Consider the following 18929-nt stretch of genomic DNA (forward strand, 5'->3'; position numbering starts at 1 on the left):
AAACTAAGGTGCTATTGAAAGGTAGTGATTGCTAGGGAAGAGAGTTAGTTTTCATTAGGGATACAGCCCCTATAGTCCAATAGATGACCTCCCACTTATGCATACATGAGGAGCAAAAATTAGACTCAGTGGTTTATTTTATAAAAGGAAAAAAAATAAAGACATGAAATTAGAAGATCTGCTTGTGAGAGTGAATCTGCAAGGTGTTAAGGGGAGGAGCTTTGGTGAATATGACCCCATCCATTTTATGCATGTATGAATTTCACAAAGTATAATACAATTGCTATATTGAAAAGGCCTTTGCATGCATTTTTTTCTCTTGGAAAAACAACGAGAGTTAGAGAATATTATGTTCCCAAAATTTCTGGCCATGATAAAAACAATTCCAAATGACCTTGAACTGCATAGCACACATACAAAAAATCCAGAAAGCAGACAAAATTTACAAAGAGCCAAACATCTTTTTATGGGAACCCTGCACATTTAGATTAGAATACAAAATGAATGTGTTCTTCTAAAGAATAGGCTGGGGAGATAGAAGATAGCTAGCTACTTCCCCTTGAGAAAACAGTGGTGCATAGAGAGAGAGAGAAAAAAAGCCAGTGTTACAGACTGGACTGAACTGGTTTTTGAGTCCAATACATCATCTTCCATGCCTCAAAACATCATCTTTTCTTTGTGAGTGTTGACTTCAAAGAACCTCAAAAGACTCTAGGAGACTCTGCCTGTTTGCCGATCCTTGACTGGTAAGTACACTGTGATTGAGGTATGCGGCCTTTCCTAGATCTCTATGATCAATGCCATATATATATATATATATATATATATATATATATATATATATATATGAAGATACTCATGATGCAGACCTGTAGATTGTATTTAGTCTTAATAACTCTGTGTAAATACTTATTACGTTCAATACCCTGGACTTATAAATGACAGTTGGTCTTACAGTGACACTGTTCCTCTTGTTGAATGATCCTCTTTCTCAAATTGAAATAAGAAGAAACTACTAAGAGGCAACTATACCTTGAAGGTGTAGTTTCTGAAATTTCAAAAATTGCTTAAGACTCTCCATTTAATGGAAAGATTGGGCCATACTTAATTTTGCTACACATTAAATTTCAAATCAATGACTAATACATAAGTGGCAAAGTAGTCTTATATACAGTAATAAATTGTCTGAATAAGCATTTCTGGACCCGATCTAGACAGACTTTTTCTCCAACCACAATAAACATAGGAGAGACAATTGGTATATTGAAACCTAAGGAAATAAACCATCACCAGATGTCTTATAACCACCACAACAGGAGAAGAGCTGGAAAGTAAGTTTAGGAAATATAAGAAGAATCAAGACATAAAAGGGATAATGTAGCTAGGATAGAAGCTAGAACATGGCTCTATAACCAAAAGTTGCTTCCTGGTGAGTTAGATTTGAGAATATTTGTTAACTTGTTTTGCTAGAATTTTCATGCCATGAATTTTGTCTCACGGTCTTGACACTAGTGTGTGACCTGACCCACTTTTCCTATTAACAGGGTTATGCAAAAGATGAGTATACTTGTGGCCTTGAACAGCTAATTGCAACATTTTAAAAAAATGGAGAATTGTTCATCATCCAACAGAGGAAGGAACTTCGAGAGGAAAGCAGCCATCTCACAGGTACAAGAAATTTAATACCCCTGTGTTAACTCAAAAAAAGATCTATCTTCACTGGTTGGTATTAATTTATATGTATTATTTGGTTGATGATTACTATTGGATGCTAGAAGATACTGACAAATGTTACACTTTTTTAAAAAATTACTTTTTATATTTGCATTGCTTTTGCCCCCTCCCACTTCTCTTCCCCCACAGTTCCTCATCCTAATCTCCTTCTGCCTCTGAGAAGATACCTCCACTAATCATCCCTCTTCTCAGGGGCCTTAAATATCTCCAGTAAAGGAATAGGTAGATTTTCTCCCACTGAGCTCAGACCAGGCATTTCTCTGCTATATATGTGCCAGGGGCCTTGTACTAGACCATGTATATTGCCTGGTTGCTGGTTCAGTCTCTGAGAGTTCCCAGGGGGTCTGGGTGAGTTGAGACTGCTGGTATTCCTATGGGGTCACCCTCCCCTTCAGCTTCTTAAATCTTTCCCCTAATTCCTCCATGGTGGTCCCTGACTTTAGTCCAATGATTGGATGTACTTATTTGCATCTGTCTCTGTGGCAGCTGCTGTTATGGCCTCTCAGAGGACAGTCATGTTAGGCTCCTGTTTGTAAGCACAGCATAACATCAGTAATAGTGTCAGGCCTTGATGCTCCCCACACCTCACAATGAGATAGATTCCATTTTAGGTCAGTCACTGAACCTCCTTTCCCCCAGTCTCTTCTCTATTTTTGTCCCTATACTTCTTGTAGACAGGAACAATTTTGGGTCAGAAATTTTGACTATGAGTTGGTAACCCTATCCATCCACTTGAGGCCCTGTTTGACTACTGAAAGTGGGCTCTCAGAGTTCTTTCTCCTTACTTTTGGGCACTTTGGCTAAGGTCACCCCCAGTGACTCCTGAGAATCTCTCACCTCTCAGAGTTCTGGGACTTTCTAGAGAGTTCACCCCATGTAATACCCCTGAGGTTGCATATTTCCATTCATTCTCTTGACCCTCTGGAATTCTCTCCTAACTCTTCCCCATATCTGGTATAGTTCTACTTTTGCCCTCCTCTCCCATCTCCAGCCCAGGTCTTTTCTTTACTCTGCCTCCTATGATTATTTTGTTCCCCCTTCTAAGTGTGAGTGAAACATCATTACTTGGCCCTTCCTGCTTGTCAAACTTCTCATGGTCTGAGGGTTTTATCCTAGGTATTTTGTAATTTTTGGCTAAATATCCACTTATCAGTGAGTACACACCATGCATGCCCTTTTGGGTCTGGATTACCTCACTCAGATGATATTTTCTAGTTCCATCCATTTCCATTGCAAAATTCTTGATGTCCTCTTTTTAATAGCTGAATATTATTCCCTTGTGTAAATGAACCACATTTTCTGTATCTATTCTTCATTTGGGGGATATCTGGGTTGTTTTCAGTTTTTGGCTATTATAAATAAGGAAAGATGCCATGAATATAGTGGAGTACATGCCCTTGTGGTATGGTGGGGCATCTTTTGGGTATAGGCCCAAGAGTTATTAGATCTTCAGGTAGAACTATTTTCAATTTTCTGAGAAGCTGCCAAATTAATTTCCACAGTGGTTGTACCAGTTTGCAATTTTTAGTGTCTAGATTTTGTTTTTATCTCATGAATGTTTGCTTTTTAATGGGAGATGTTTCATTGAAATGTGTTACAAATTAATTGTTGTTTGTAAGGTAAGTATAAGATATCCTTTACTCTAGGGTGTACTTTTGATCTATAATCCTCTTAGTATATTTACTACATATTTAAGTAATTATTGAGTACTTTCTATATTAAGTAGTATGAGCTTGAAATATTTCAGACCTTATGTATTATACATGCTTTTACTTGGATTATGTCCTAGATCTCCTTCTGTAACACTGGTTTCATTATAGACTGATGGACTAATGTTTCTTCCTGAAGAAGATTATTCTTATGGTAAAAGCTGAGGTAAAATAAGGACAGAGAACAATGAGGTTTATCAGTCTCACCGATATTTAGAATACTAACAAATGTAACAGTCAAATGCCACCATGAAAAGTAAATAAGAACAAAGGTTTGGAGAAGTTACAAGCTTTCATTGGAAATTGTGTACCTGCTTCTAGGAACACAACAAAGGACCAGGTAATATGCTAAAGGATATGTAATCAGGAAAAGTTGAGAGTGACTGTATCATAATATACAACTCATTTGAATAAAAATTAAGAACACATGATAATTATTCATCTATCCTCAGATACATCTTTCAAGATCTATAAACCTATAAAACATTTCTTATGTTTATGAAAGAAAAATCCATTAATCATCTTTCTTTCAATATGTAGATGCAATTATTTTACATTTTATATTTTCCCCTTTTACTAAATGACTTGTTTTAACAATGGGAGAAAATGTGGAGAGGAAAAATACCATCTCTTCTTCTTTTAATATGAAAACAAAAATAACATAAAAGAATGTTATCTTCCATTTATTGCCACAAAGGAATTAAACCAGATTGTAGCTTCATAGGCAATGTTATAATATGCACATATCTTAAACAGGATGATGAAGAGTCGATGTTCTATGGAGAATAATTGACATTGTGTATATTAAGTAAATAAGTACTAGAAAATATAACAGTCTGAACCAAAACTGAGTATGTAAAAAAAAAAAATGAAAGACACACTTTGGGCATCTGTGGTCTCTAACTTTAGAATTTTCTCAAATGAAGCTTTCATTGTTAATAGTTAAGTAGCTGAAGCAAAAACATCTACTAGTGCTTTATTTTTATATTGCAAGCACATTGGTTGTAGTTTATCACATTGACAGTAAAATCTATCATCCTCTACCTGAAGCTATAATAAGAGCATGTTCAAATCAACAAGTCTTTTCTTCAGAGCAAGTAAACTGTAAATTGTCCTTGACCAGCCACAGAAACACAATGCAACCTCCCTGTTAATCTCGTAAAGATAAACAGATTCTGTCCTTCATCTTCAGCAATAGCATGTCAGTTGTAATGATGCTTTAAATTTGGCATTTTCTACTTACTGATGTCCAGGAGAAAGATGTTAAAAATATTATGGCAGCCTCTGATTATTCTATATTAATCTGGTATGTGGAATTTGGCATTAAAGATACTTTGTGACTTAAATAGAAAATAGAGTGTGACGAAAATCAGGAACATTTTATCAGAAAAGTAAAGAAAATATCAACAAACCAATAGGAAGAAATTCTTATATGATTATATTTCACTAGTTCAAATTCCATTCTTCTATGTCAATATCACACTCATACATGTACATATAAACAAGAGAGAGACCAATATTACTGATTTTATTCATTTGAAATGATCTCACCGTCATTTTAAAATAATTACAACTTTGCAGGATTCTCATCATATATCAAAAAGTAATTATCATTAACATGACCTTACAAAGTAGCACCAGAAATTTGTTGGACATAGAATTTGAAATATTTTTCTATAATAGAATCACAGTAATAAATATATACACTTTTTTTCTTATCAATTGGTGTAAATAACCTTGGTGCCAACAGACTACAGTTTCTTTACAAAACTCCAGTATTAGATTTGAAAATTAACTATGGATGTGTAGCATTTAGGAACAGAATTGTCAAGAAACAATCTTGATATGTTTGTAAGAGGCAGTATGGTACAATGGTATGGGATGCCTCAGTGAGCCCATGTTGAGACATCTATCCACCAACTGAGGTACCAGTTATAAGATGTGTCTAGTAGTATAGAGTAGCATAGAATAGTTCCTTTGGGTGCATGGGAAAGATGGTTGAGAAGGGAGTAGAGGCAGAGGAGAGAAGGAGGACCAAGAAGGACAGAGAGAAGAGATAAAGAGAAAAGGCTGGCCAGGAACAAGTGGAGAGACAGAAGTGGGAGGAGAGAGGGAGAAAAGGGGTCAGAGGAAAGAGAAAAGGGTCAGAGAAAGAGAGAGACCAAAATCATTCTTTTTTTTTTTTTTTTTTTTTTTTTATAGCAAGCCATGGTTATCTGGCTGTTGCTAGGAAACTTTTGGCTGGAGCATAGAAGGAACATTAACATGCTAACAAACCCTACCTAGTTAGTTAACCTGTTGTTGAAGGGTTGCTGTGCTACTAAGCTACAGCATAATACATAAGGATAAGAATTTGAACAAGATACAATTTGGATTTCAGAGGTTTGTGCTCATTTTTACTTGTATAACTTGCTCATTCTATACCTGTATATAGCAATGAATCATTGCAAAATAAAGCATGTTAGAGCAGATCTACTCATTTTGTGGCAGACAGGAAGCAAAGACAGAAAGTCAAATAATTATCCAGTGACAAGATTTCCCTTTTGAAAGCACACTTGAAGTGTGCCTAATTCCTGAAAGTAGGCAGTTTTTTTTTCTCCTCCTCCTCCTCCTCTTCTTCCTCTCTCTTTTTTACTTTCATTTAAAAATGTTTTTATATGTATAGGTATATATACACATATATGTGTTTATGTATGTATGTATGCATGTATGTATGTATGTATGTATGTATGTATTTAGCTTTTTTTTATTAACGTGAGTATTTCTTTTTTTTTTTATTAACTTGAGTATTTCTTATATACATTTCGAGTGTTATTCCCTTTCCCGGTTTCCGGGCAAACATCCCCCTCCCCCCCTCCCCTTCGTGATGGGTGTTCCCCTCCCAACCCTCCCCCCATTGCCACCCTCCCCCCATAGACTAGTTCACTGGGGGTTCAGTCTTAGCAGGACCCAGGGCTTCCCCTTCCACTGGTGCTCTTACTAGGATATTCATTGCTACCTATGGGGTCAGAGTCCAGGGTCAGTCCATGTATAGTCTTTAGGTAGTGGCTTAGTCCCTGGAAGCTCTGGTTGCTTGGCATTGTTGTACTTTTGGGGTCTCGAGCCCCTTCAAGCTCTTCCAGTTCTTTCTCTGATTCCTTCAACAGGGGACCTATTCTCAGTTCAGTGGTTTGCTGCTGGCATTCGCCTCTGTATTTGCTGTATTCTGGCTGTGTCTCTCAGGAGCGATCTACATCCGGCTCCTGTCGGTCTGCACTTCTTTGCTTCATCCATCTTGTCTAATTGGGTGGCTGTATATGTATGGGCCACATGTGGGGCAGGCTCTGAATGGGTGTTCCTTCAGTCTCTGTTTTAATCTTTGCCTCTCCCTTCCCTGCCAAGGGTATTCTTTTTCCTCATTTAAAGAAGGAGTGAAGCATTCACATTTTGATCATCCGTCTTGAGTTTCGTTTGTTCTAGGGATCTAGGGTAACTCAAGCATTTGGGCTAAGTGAGTATTTCTTATATACATTTCGAGTGTTATTCCCTTTCCCGGTTTCCGGGCAAACATCACCCTCCCCCCTCCCCTTCTTTAGGGGCGTTCCCCTCCCCATCCTCCCACCCTAGCCGCCCTCCCCCCAACAGTCTAGTTCACTGGGGGTTCAGTCTTAGCAGGACCTAGGGCTTCCCCTTCCACTGGTGCTCTTACTAGGATATTTATTGCTACCTATGAGGTCAGAGTCCAGGGTCAGTCCATGTATAGTCTTTAGGTAGTGGCTTAGTCCCTGGAAGCTCTGGTTGCTTGGCATTGTTGTACCTATGGGGTCTCGAGCCCCTTCAAGCTCTTCCAGTTCTTTCTCTGATTCCTTCAACGGGGGTCCTATTCTCAATTCAGTGGTTTGCTGCTGGCATTCGCCTCTGTGTTTGCTGTATTCTGGCTGTGTCTCTCGGGAGAGATCTACATCCGGCTTCTGTCAGTCTGCACTTCTTTGCTTCATCCATCTTGTCTAATTGGATGACTGTATATGTATGGGCCACATGTGGGGCAGGCTCTGAATGGGTGTTCCTTCTGTGTCTGTTTTAATCTTTGCCTCTCTCTTCCCTGCCAAGGGTATTCTTGTTCCCCTTTTAAAGAAGGAGTGAAGCGTTCACATTTTGATCATCCTTCTTGTGTTTCATGTGTTCTAGGCATCTAGGGTAATTCAAGCATTTGGGCTAATAGCCACTTATCAATGAGTGCATACCGTGTGTGTTTTTCTGTGATTGGGTTACCTCACTCAGGATGATATTTTCGAGTTCCGACCATTTGCCTACAAATTTCATAAAGTCATTGTTTTTGATAGCTGAGTAATATTCCATTGTGTAGATGTACCACATTTTCTGTATCCATTTGTATTTAGCTTTCATGTATGTCTGTCTATCATATGTATGCCTCGTGCCTGCAGAATGAGGAAGAGTGTTAGATATCTTGGAACTGAAGTTACAGATGGTTATAAACTCTCAGATGGGTCTTGGGAATTGAACCTACGGCCTCTAGAAGAACAAAAATTGTCTCCATCTCTAGACATTATTCCTTACTATATCATCTTTTATTTAAAGTGATTAAATAATTCATTAGGGAAGTTTGTCACCTGATGACTTAACCAACTTTTATTCTTTACACTAGCTAGCGATCAAACATTCTGTTCTCCCTTAATTCTGCATACCTTCAGTGTATGGGTAATAACTGAATTATAGAAATGGAGTATGCTGTCCGTTGGTAAACCTCCTATCCCATTCCCCCTTCTTCAATGAGGGTGTTGACCTACCCATCTAACCACCCCTTACCCCCTGGCATTCGCCTACACTAGGGGGTCCAGCGTTGGCAGGACCAAAACCTTCTCCACCCATTGCTGTCCAACAAGGCCATCCTCTGCAACATATGCAGCTGGAGCCATTTGTACTCATTCTATGGTGGTTTAGTACCTGGGAGTACTGGCTAGTCGTTATTGTTGTTCTTTGTGGTTGTAAACCCCTTCAGGTCCTTTGATCCTTTCTCTAACTCCTCTATTGGGGACCCCATTCTCAGTTCAATGAGCATCTTCCTCAGGATTTGTCATGCTCTGGCACACCCTCTCAGGACACAGCTATAACAAGTTCCTGTCAGCATGCACCTCTTGGCATCCCCAATAGTGACTGGGTTTGGTGTGTGTATGTATATGGGCTAGATTCCCAAGTGAGTCAGTCTCTGAATGACCATTCCATCAGTCTCTGTTCCAATATTTGTCTCCCTATCTCCTATGAATATTTTGTACCCTTTCTAAGAAGAACTGAAGAATCCTCACTCTGGTCATCCTTCTGGAGTTTTATGTGGTCTGTGGATTGTATCTTGAGTAGTATGAGCTTTTGGACTAATATCCACTTATGTGTAAGTGCATACCACGTGTGCTTTTTGTGATTGGGTTACCTCACTCACGATATTTTCTAGTTCCATCTATTTGCCTGTGAATTTCATGAAGTCATTGTTTTTAATAACTGAGTAGTACTCCATTGTATAAATGCAGCATATTTTCCTTATCTATTCCACTGTTGAAGGACATCTAGGTTCTTACAGTTTCTGGCTATTATAAGAAAGGCTGTTATGAACATAGTGAATCATGTATCCTTGTTAATGTTGGAGCATCTCTTGGGTTATATGCCCAGGAGTGGTATAGCTGGGTACTCAGGCAGTACTATGTCCAGTTTTCTGAGGAACCTACAGACTGATTTCCAGAATGGTTGTACCAGTTTGAAATCCCACCAACAATGGAGGAGTGTTCCTCTTTCTCCACATCCTCACCAGCATCTGTTGTCATTTGAGTTTTATCTTTGCAATTCTGACAGGTGTGAGGTGAAATCTCAGGTTGTTTTGATTTGTATTTCCCCAATGCCTAAGGATGTTGAACATTTCTTTGGGTGCTTCTCAGTCATTTGATATTCCCCAGCTAAGAATTCTTTGTTTAGCATTGTACCCCATTTTTACTAGGGTTATTTGCTTCCCTGGTCTACCTTCTTGAGTATATTGTATATATTGTATATTAAACCTCTATCAGATGTAGGATTGTAAAGATCTTTTCCCAATCTGTTGGTTGCCATTTTGTCTTAATGATAGTGTTCTTTGCTTAACTGAAGCTTTGCAATTTTTTTAAGGTCCCATTTGTCGATTCTTGATCTTAGAGCATAAGCCATTGTTTTTCTGTTCAGGAAATCTTCCACAGTGCCCATGTGTTAGAGGCTCTTCCTCACTTTTTCTTCTATTAGTTTGAGTATGTCTGGTTTTATTTGGAGGTCCTTGATCCACTTGGACTTGAGCTTTGTACAGAGAACAAATTGATTTGTATTCTTCTACATGCTGAATTCCAGTTCATCCAGCACCATTTGTTGAAAAGCAACCTTTTTTGCACTCAGTGGTTTAACTCCTTTGTCAAAGATCAAGTGACCTTAGGTGTGTGGTTTCATTTCTAGGTCTTTAATTTGTTTACCTGCCAGTCTCTGTACCAATATCATGCATTTTTTTAATCACAAAATCTCTAAAATATAGCTCAAGGTAAGGTAAGGTAACAGATGTTCTTTTATTGTTGAGGAGAGTTTTTGCTATCCTGAGTTTTTGTTATTCCAAATGAGATTGCAAATTTCTCTTTCTAACTCTATGAAGAATTGAGTTGGAATTTTGATGGGGATTGCAATTAATCTGTAGATTGCTTTTGGAAAGATGACTATTTTTTACAACATAAATGCTTCCAGTCCTTGAGCATGGGAGGGCCTTCCAACTTGTAAGATCTTCTTCAATTTCTTTCCTCAGAGACGTGAAGTTCTTGTTATACAGATCTTTCACTTGTTTGGTTAGAGTCACACTGACATATTTTTTATTATCTGTGACTATTGTGAAGGGTGTCATTTCCCTAATTTCTTTCTCAGCATCTTTATCCTTTGAATAGAGGAAGGCTTCAAATTTGTGAGAGTTTATTTTATATACAACCACTTTGCTGAAGTTGTTTGTCAGGTTTCAGAGTTCTCTAGTGGAATTTTGGGGGTCACTAAAATATAATGTCATATCATCTGCAAATAGTGAAATTTTGACTTATTGTTTTCTAATTTATATCCCTTTCATGTCCTTTTATTGTCTAATTGCTCTGACTAGAACTTTGAGTACTGTATTGAATGGGGAGAGAGAGAAAGAGAGAGAGAGAGAGAGAGAGAGAGAGAGAGAGAGAGAGAGAGAAAGAGAGAGAGAGAACAACCTTGCCTAGTTCCTGATTTTATTGGAATTGCTTTATGTTTCTCTCCATTTAGTCTGGTGTTGACTACTGGTTTGCCATATGTTGCTTTTACAATGTATAGGTATGGGTCTTAAATTCCTGATATTTCCATATCTTTTAAAAAGAATGGGTACTGAATTTTGTCAAAAGCTTTCCCAGCATCTAAAGATATGATCATTCTGCCTCTGTTCTAAACTTTGCCTCCCTATTCCCTCCCAAGGGTATTCTTGTTCCCTTTTTAAAGAAGGAGTGAAGCATTTGCATTTTGTTCATCCTTCTTGATTTTCATGTGTTCTGTGCATCTAGGGTAATTAGAGCATTTGGGCTAATATCCAATTATCAATGAGTGCATACCATGTGTGTTTTTCTGTGATTGGGTTACTTCACTTAGGATGATATTTTCCAGTTCTATCCATTTGCCTATGAATTTCATAAAGTCATTATTTTTGATAGCTGAGTAATATTCCATTGTGTAGATGTACCACATTTTCTATATCCATTCCTCTGTTGAAGGGCATCTGGGTTCTTTCCAGCTTCTGGCTATTATAAATAAGGCTGCTATGACATTGTGGAACATGTGTCTTTGTTATATGTTGGGGCATCTTTTGGGTATATACCCAAGAGAGGTATGGCTGGGTCCTCAGGTAGTACAATGTCCAATTTTCTGAGGAACCTCCAGACTGATTTCCAGAATGGTTGTACCAGTCTGCAATCCCACCAACAATGGAGGAGTGTTCCTCTTTTTCCACCTCCTCACCAGCATTTGCTGTCACCTGAGTTTTTGATCTTAGCCATTCTCACTGGTGTGAGATGAAATCTCAGGGTTGTTTTGATTTGCATTTCCCTCATGACTAAAGATGTTGAACATTTCTTTAGGTGTTTCTCAGCCATTCGACATTCCTCAAATGTGAATTCTTTGTTTAGCTCTGAACCCCATTTTTAATAGGGTTATTTGTCTCCCTGCGGTCTAACTTCTTGAGTTCTTTGTATATTTTGTATATAAGCCCTTGAGTCCCCATATGAACAACAATGCCAACCAACCAGAGCTTCCAGGGACTAAGGCACTACCCAAAGACTATACATGGACTGACCCTGGGCTCCAACCTCATAATTAGCAATGAATAGCCTAGTAAGAGCACCAGTGGAAGGGGAAGCCCTTGGTCCCCAGTGAAGGTGATTGTTAGGGGGAGGGTGGTAATGGGGGGAGGAAGGGGTGGGGAACACCCATAGAGAATGGGAGAGGGAGGGGTTAGGGAGTTGTTGGCCTGGAAACCGGGAAAGGGAATAACAATTGAAATGTAAATTAGAAATACCCAAGTTAATAAAGATAAAAAAAAGATATGATCATATGGTTTTGTACTTTGAGTTTGTTTATATAGTGAATTACATTGATGGATTTCTTTTTGTTGAATCATCCCTGAATAGCTTGGATGAACCCTAGTTGATCATGATAGATGACTTCTTTGATGTGTTCTTGGATTTGGTTTGTAAGAATTATGTTGAGTATTTTTGTGTCGATATTCATAAGGGAAATTGATCTGAAGTTCTCATTCTTCATTGAGTCTTTGTGTGGTTTAGGTTTAAGCAGAATTGTGGCTCCATAGAAGGAATTGGGCAGTGTTCCTTCTGTTTCTTTTTGTTCAATAGTTTGGGATGTATTGGCATTATGTCTACTATGAAGGTTGGATTTAAAAAAATCTGCACTAAACCCATCTGATCCTGGACTCTTTTTGGTGTATAGTCTTTTAATGAATGCTTCTATTTCTTTAGGGGTTATGAGACTAGTTAGATGGCTTATCTGACCCTGATTTCACATTGGTACCTGGTCTGTCTAGAAAATTGTCCTTTTCATCCAGATTTTCTAGTTTTGTGGAGTAAAGTCTTTTGTAGTTGGAACTGATGCTTCTTTGGATTTCCTCAGTTTCTGTTATGTTTTCCTTTTCATTGTGGATTTTGTTAATTTGGATACTCTTTCTGTGCCCTCGCTTAGTCTGGATAATGGCTGATCTATCTTGTTGATTTTTTCAAAGAAACAAGCTTTTTGTTTTGCTGACTCCTTGTATAGTTCTCTTTGTTTCTACTTTGTTGTTTTCAGCCCCGAGTTTGATTATTTCATGCTGTGTTTTACTCTTGGGTGTATTTGCTTCTTTGCTTCTTTTTGTTCTAGTGCTTTTAGGTGAACTGTCAACCTCCTAGTGTATGCTTTCTGCAGTTTCTTTTTGGAGGCACTCAGAGCTATGAGTTTTCCTCTTAGCACTGCTTTCATTGTGGTCTTATAAGTTCTGGTATATTGTTCCTTCATTTTCATTAAATTCTAAAAAGTCCTTATTTTTTTTCATTATTTATTCCTTAACAAGGATATAATGGGGTAGAGTGCTGTTCAGCTTCTATGTGTATGTGGCCTTTCTGTTGTTTTTGTTGTTATTAAAGACCAGCCTTAGTCTGTGGTGATCTGATAGGATGTATGGGATATTTCAGTCTTCTTTTACCTGTTGAGGCTGTTTGGTGGCTAAGTATATGGTCAATTTTGAAGAAAGTACCATGAGGTGCTGAGAAACAAAAGGTGCTATCCTTTTGTTTTAGGATAGAATGTTCTATAAATATCTGTTAAATCCATTTGCTTCATAACTTCTGTTAGTTTCTGTCTGTCTCTGTTTAGTTTCTGTTTTCATGATCAGTCCATTGATAAGAATAGGGTGTTGATGTCTCCCACTATTATTGAGTGAGGCACAATGTGTGCTTTAATCTTTAGTAAGGTTTCTTTTATGAATGTAGGTGCCCTTGTATTTGGAGCATGGATACTCAGGATTGAGAGTTCATCCTGGGATATCTTTCCTTTTATGAATATGTCCTGTACTGCTTTATCTTTTTTGATAACTTTTGGTTGAAAGTCGATTTTATTTGATATTAGAATAGCTACTCCAGCTTGTTTCTTCAGACTGTTTGCTTGGAAAATTGTTTTCCAGACTTTTACTCTGAAGTCGTTTACTCTGTCTGTCTTTGTCACTGAAGTGTGTTTCCTATATGCAGCAAGATGCTGGGTCTTCTTTACATATCCAGTCTGTTAGTCTATGTCTTTTTATTGGGGAATTGAGTCCATTGATGTTAAGAGATATTAAGGAATTGTCATTGTTGTTTTCTTCTATTTTTCTTTTTAGAAATGAAATTGTGTGGCTATTTTCTTCTGGCTTTGTTGCAAGAAGATTAGTTTCTTGCTTTTTCTAGGATGTATTTTCTCTCCTCGTGTTGGAGTTTTTCATCTATTATCCTTTGTATGGTTGGATTTGTGGAAAGATATTGTGTAAATTTGATTTTGTTATAGAATATCTTGGTTTCACTGTCTATGTTACTTGAGAATATTGCTGTATATAGTAGCCTATATTCTGTGTTCTCTTAGGGTCTGTTTGACATCTGTCCAGTATCTTCTCTCTTTCATAGACTGTGGTGAGAAGTCTGATGTAATTCTGATAGATCTGACCTTTTTCACCACACCTGCTGTCTTGCTTTCTCCCAGCAGGATCTGGGTACAGCAAGCTGTGTCAGAATTTCAGCTCTAGGAACAGTTTGAAACCAGAAAGAACCTGTCCCATACTGCTCCTCCATTCCTGTGTCCAGAGGGCTCCAGGTGGGTTCCTCTTTACCCTGAATGTGAGCAGAAGTGGTGGTTTCCCCTGTGCTGTCAGCATTACCCACACTTCTGACAATCCAGTTCTCTATCCACAGGATCTGTGTACAGAGTGCTGTGTTCTAGGGTCAGGTCTGATGTAGGTGGAAACCCATAAGAAACATTCTTTTTTTTTTTTTTCATTTTTTTTTATTAACTTGAGTATTTCTTATATACATTTCGAGTGTTATTCCCTTTCCCGGTTTCCGGGCAAACATCCCCCTCCCCCCTCCCCTTCCTTATGGGTGTTCCCCTCCCAACCCTCCCCCCATTGCCGCCCTCCCCCCATAGACTAGTTCACTGGGGGTTCAGTCTTAGCAGGACCCAGGGCTTCCCCTTCCACTGGTGCTCTTACTAGGATATTCATTGCTAACTATGGGGTCAGAGTCAAGGGTCAGTCCATGTATAGTCTTTAGGTAGTGGCTTAGTCCCTGGAAGCTCTGGTTGCTTGGCATTGTTGTACTTTTGGGGTCTCGAGCCCCTTCAAGCTCTTCCAGTTCTTTCTCTGATTCCTTCAAAAGGGGACCTATTCTCAGTTCAGTGGTTTGCTGCTGGCATTCGCCTCTGTATTTGCTGTATTCTGGCTGTGTCTCTCAGGAGCGATCTACATCCGGCTCCTGTCAGTCTGCACTTCTTTGCTTCATCCATCTTGTCTAATTGGGTGGCTGTATATGTATGGGCCACATGTGGGGCAGGTTCTGAATGGGCGTTCCTTCAGTCTCTGTTTTAATCTTTGCCTCTCCCTTCCCTGCCAAGGGTATTCTTTTTCCTCATTTAAAGAAGGAGTGAAGCATTCACATTTTGATCATCCGTCTTGAGTTTCGTTTGTTCTAGGGATCTAGGGTAATTCAAGCATTTGGGCTAATAGCCACTTATCAATGAGTGCATACCATGTATGTCTTTCTGTGATTGGGTTAGCTCACTCAGGATGATATTTTCCAGTTCCAACCATTTACCTACGAATTTCATAAACTCGTTGTTTTTGATAGCTGAATAATATTCCATTGTGTAGATGTACCACATTTTCTGTATCCATTACTCTGTTGAAGGGCATCTGGGTTCTTTCCATTTTCTGGCTATTATAAATAAGGCTGCGATGAACATAGTGGAGCACGTGTCTCTTTTATATGTTGAGGCATCTTTTGGGTATATGCCCAAGAGAGGTATAGCTGGATCCTCAGGCAGTTCAATGTCCAATTTTCTGAGGAACCTCCAGACTGATTTCCAGAATGGTTTTACCAGTCTGCAATCCCACCAACAATGGAGGAGTGTTCCTCTTTCTCCACATCCTCGCCAGCATCTGCTGTCACCTGAGTTTTTGATCTTAGCCAATCGCACTGGTGTGAGGTGAAATCTCAGGAAACATTCTTAAAGCAAATCTTAAACCAGTAGAGAAAACACTGTGTCCTAGGGCTCCACGCATATCTTTTGGAATGTGTGTGTGTGTGTGTGTGTGTGTGTGTGTGTGTGTGTGTGTGATGTGAGCTTTGATTTGAGGCATTAGAAAACCAATATCCTAAATGGGTTATTTCATTTTCAATTATCTCTAAATGAATGGTCTAGTAAGAAGTGGAGTCTAGGTCACATTAGTTGTGCCTTTGAAGGGCCATTGAACCTTGAATTGTTCTGTTTCTATATCAGATACGGTTCACAGAATCTGTCTTCTGATTCTTTCTTTCCTGATGGTTGTCTGTGACTTATTTTCAGTTGAGTCTCCTCTATATTACTCACATTTCTAACAATTTGGGTTTCTGTGACACATTCAATTTTACTGTTATACCTTCAAACATTCTCTAAATCCAATAACATGTGAATGAGTTTGGTATCTGTAACTTGTTGGACTAGTAAGCAGTACCACAACTTCCCTAGAAAAACATATTTTATTATCCTATTAATGAAAACCAAATACTTATTTCAAAGAATTTTTTGAATAATTATTACATTCCTTTACTTTTCCTGTGACTTTTACTAAAATATTTGGCAGTTTTTGAACATTAGTCAGTAAATAGTGTAGCTTTTTAGATTTTTAGACCTTAATGTGTACGATACAATCTAGGCAAATACAGCAAAGTAAAGGCAGAATTTCAAGACTATAGAGTTTTGGTAAGTAATGCATATAAATGGGCTGATTGAGTTAATTCAAAAGGTGTTACTGCCTCAATAAATAAAGTATTGTCTTTTCTTATGTGAATTCACTATAATATACATAGTATTTTTCTCTTAGCATCCTTATGAAATAAGTGTTTCTTGAAAGTGACCAATAAAAATGCTGACACATCTCATTATAGGGCATTACTCGTCTTGAATATCATCCATCACTTTTCATTACTGTGATATAGCATTGGCATTTTGATATATTTGGATGTGACAAGTCACCTAGGAATGTCATGTGTAAAAATTCTGAGTAAAAGATGTTTATTTTAAATGTAATTTTGTATAATGTGATATATATACATATATATATACATATATATATATATAGTGTTTGTGTTTGTGTGTGTATGTATAATTCCATAGTCTTCTACTGAAATATTTAAAATTGCAGAGAACAGGTTCCATGACTTATTATGGTAGCCTGAGAGAAGTATAAATGTGATGTTATACAAAGAGATTCTAAGTACACTGTTTTACAGGTACTGCATCATTATTTGGAATATTCAAGGTTTCTTGGGTCAGCAGCATCCTATTTATTCAAATTTATATTGACTAGCTCCAGAAAGCAAATCTGACAAAATGATTAATTAGCCTTTATAGCTCATTGGCAGGCTGCAGTTTAATAAAATTAGCAGAGCTCAAGTTCATCTTTAAATACCATCATGGTATTCATAATAAAAATGTCAAATTACATTTTTCAGTTGTTACAAAATTCAACATGACTTATTCCAAATTCATGATGATGACAATGAAAAACCCAACAAGACACCTTATTTAATATACAATATCCAGAGCAATCAAAATATTTTTATAATGTTTTTTCACTATATAGCAAGGTATATAGATTTGCATTTCAAATACAAAATAATGTCAAATATTAAAAAAAAATTGTTTGCAAACTAGTTTATATATGATAAACTAGCTGAAGAATGATATAATGTTCTAACATTTAAATTTGTATGTTTGATTTTCTTTGTGACTTAGATAAGTTCCTAAGAGCTTTGGCTAAAATAATTTACATATCAAATCATATTAATATCAAAACTGAATTATTCTTGTTGTGTATTCCCAGAAATGAAGTCGCTGTACTAAATACATAAATATACAATGACTTGATTAGACTCCATGCAGAATAAATATGTCAAGTAGAAAATTTCCCAAATTAACACCTTATCTTTTATAATTCATACCTTGCCCCTTCAAATACTTCATGTCTCATTTTATGATGACTCTATCCTTCCAACTGCTCATACTAGACATTTCAGATGGTTTGAATACATTTTCTGTGTGAACACAAGCATTTCTTTGTGTGTTTAAAATCCACATATAATCTAATAGAAAATATGTTAGTTGTATTTTTAAAATATGTCTTCAGTCAAATTATGTCATCAATTTTATCTTGCACTAGTTTGAATTGTTATATAATATATAGACCCTATTAATAGACTGCTTTGATATATATATATATATATATATACTTGTATATTTACAGTGATTAGAGTAATCCTGTCAAATCCATTTAATCAAGAATAAATTCAAACTCTTTGAAATGCATACAAATTGCCTCAAGATCTTCTCAATGCTAACTCATACCACTTCTCTTCATTGCTATCTTTTACAAGTTTTTTATTCACTCTATCTTAAGCATCTTATCCCATGTAACATGCAGATATCAGTCTGACCTCCAGGCATGCATAGTAGCTTGCTGCTTTCTTTGAAATGCTTTTCTGACAGTATTTTCTTATGCTATGCATAGCATGACTTACATTTATTATTTAATACTTTTTACCTTGCTAAAATACACAGTCTATGAGGTGAAGGATCATTACTTGCAATTTTTCCCTGATACATGTCATTTTTGATTTTTGGTGATAAGTGTCAAGAAATAGACGGCAGTCTTACAGAATTACAATTTAAACTTTGAACCTGAACTACATACTTCTGCACACTCAAAACATTCCAAGAAGCAGGCGCTTTAGTTTGATATTTGAACTTCTCTCTTGGAGCTTCAGTGATGCTAGAAAATATACTCTTAAGATGAAAGTTATCTAAATCACCCATTTTCTAACTTTTCCTTTCTTAAATGTCCTTTAGTTATTTTCTAGGTTTCAATGTAAAATACTAGATTTGTAATGTATTGTAACTATTAATTTAATATAGTAACCTATGTATTATTTTATACTCAATTTCAGCAACACAGTTTACTAGAATGAAATGGTAATTAATCTTAAATATGTGTATTTTGCTTAACTGGAAAAGTTAGAAGTTTGTCTTAGTGATAAAGTTTCCATCAAAGACAAAAGCGTTCTGCACTCAGGTTTCCAGTACTAAAAAGGAAATCACAAAAAGACAAATATAGGTACTTAGTTTTAGCATATAAGCTTGTATATATCTCCAAAGCTTACTGGACAT

General features: G+C 37.2%; 1 protein-coding gene across 2 annotated transcripts in view; it reads left to right on the forward strand.

Annotated features, from left to right (window-relative positions):
* The first annotated feature begins 584 nt into the window (after nucleotides 1-584).
* Klhl4 (kelch-like family member 4) overlaps nucleotides 585-18929 on the forward strand; it is a 290282-nt gene continuing 271937 nt past the window's right edge. For both annotated transcript variants that reach the window (XM_039099723.2, XM_063280013.1), the window contains exons 1-2: nucleotides 585-746; nucleotides 1545-1668. In XM_039099723.2, the coding sequence (XP_038955651.1) occupies nucleotides 1606-1668 (63 nt within the window). In that variant the 5' untranslated portion in view covers nucleotides 585-746; nucleotides 1545-1605. The remainder of the gene's footprint in view (nucleotides 747-1544; nucleotides 1669-18929) is intronic.

The sequence above is a fragment of the Rattus norvegicus genome, chromosome X, assembly GCF_036323735.1.
Source record: "Rattus norvegicus strain BN/NHsdMcwi chromosome X, GRCr8, whole genome shotgun sequence".
In the NCBI taxonomy this organism is placed as follows: domain Eukaryota; kingdom Metazoa; phylum Chordata; class Mammalia; order Rodentia; family Muridae; genus Rattus; species Rattus norvegicus.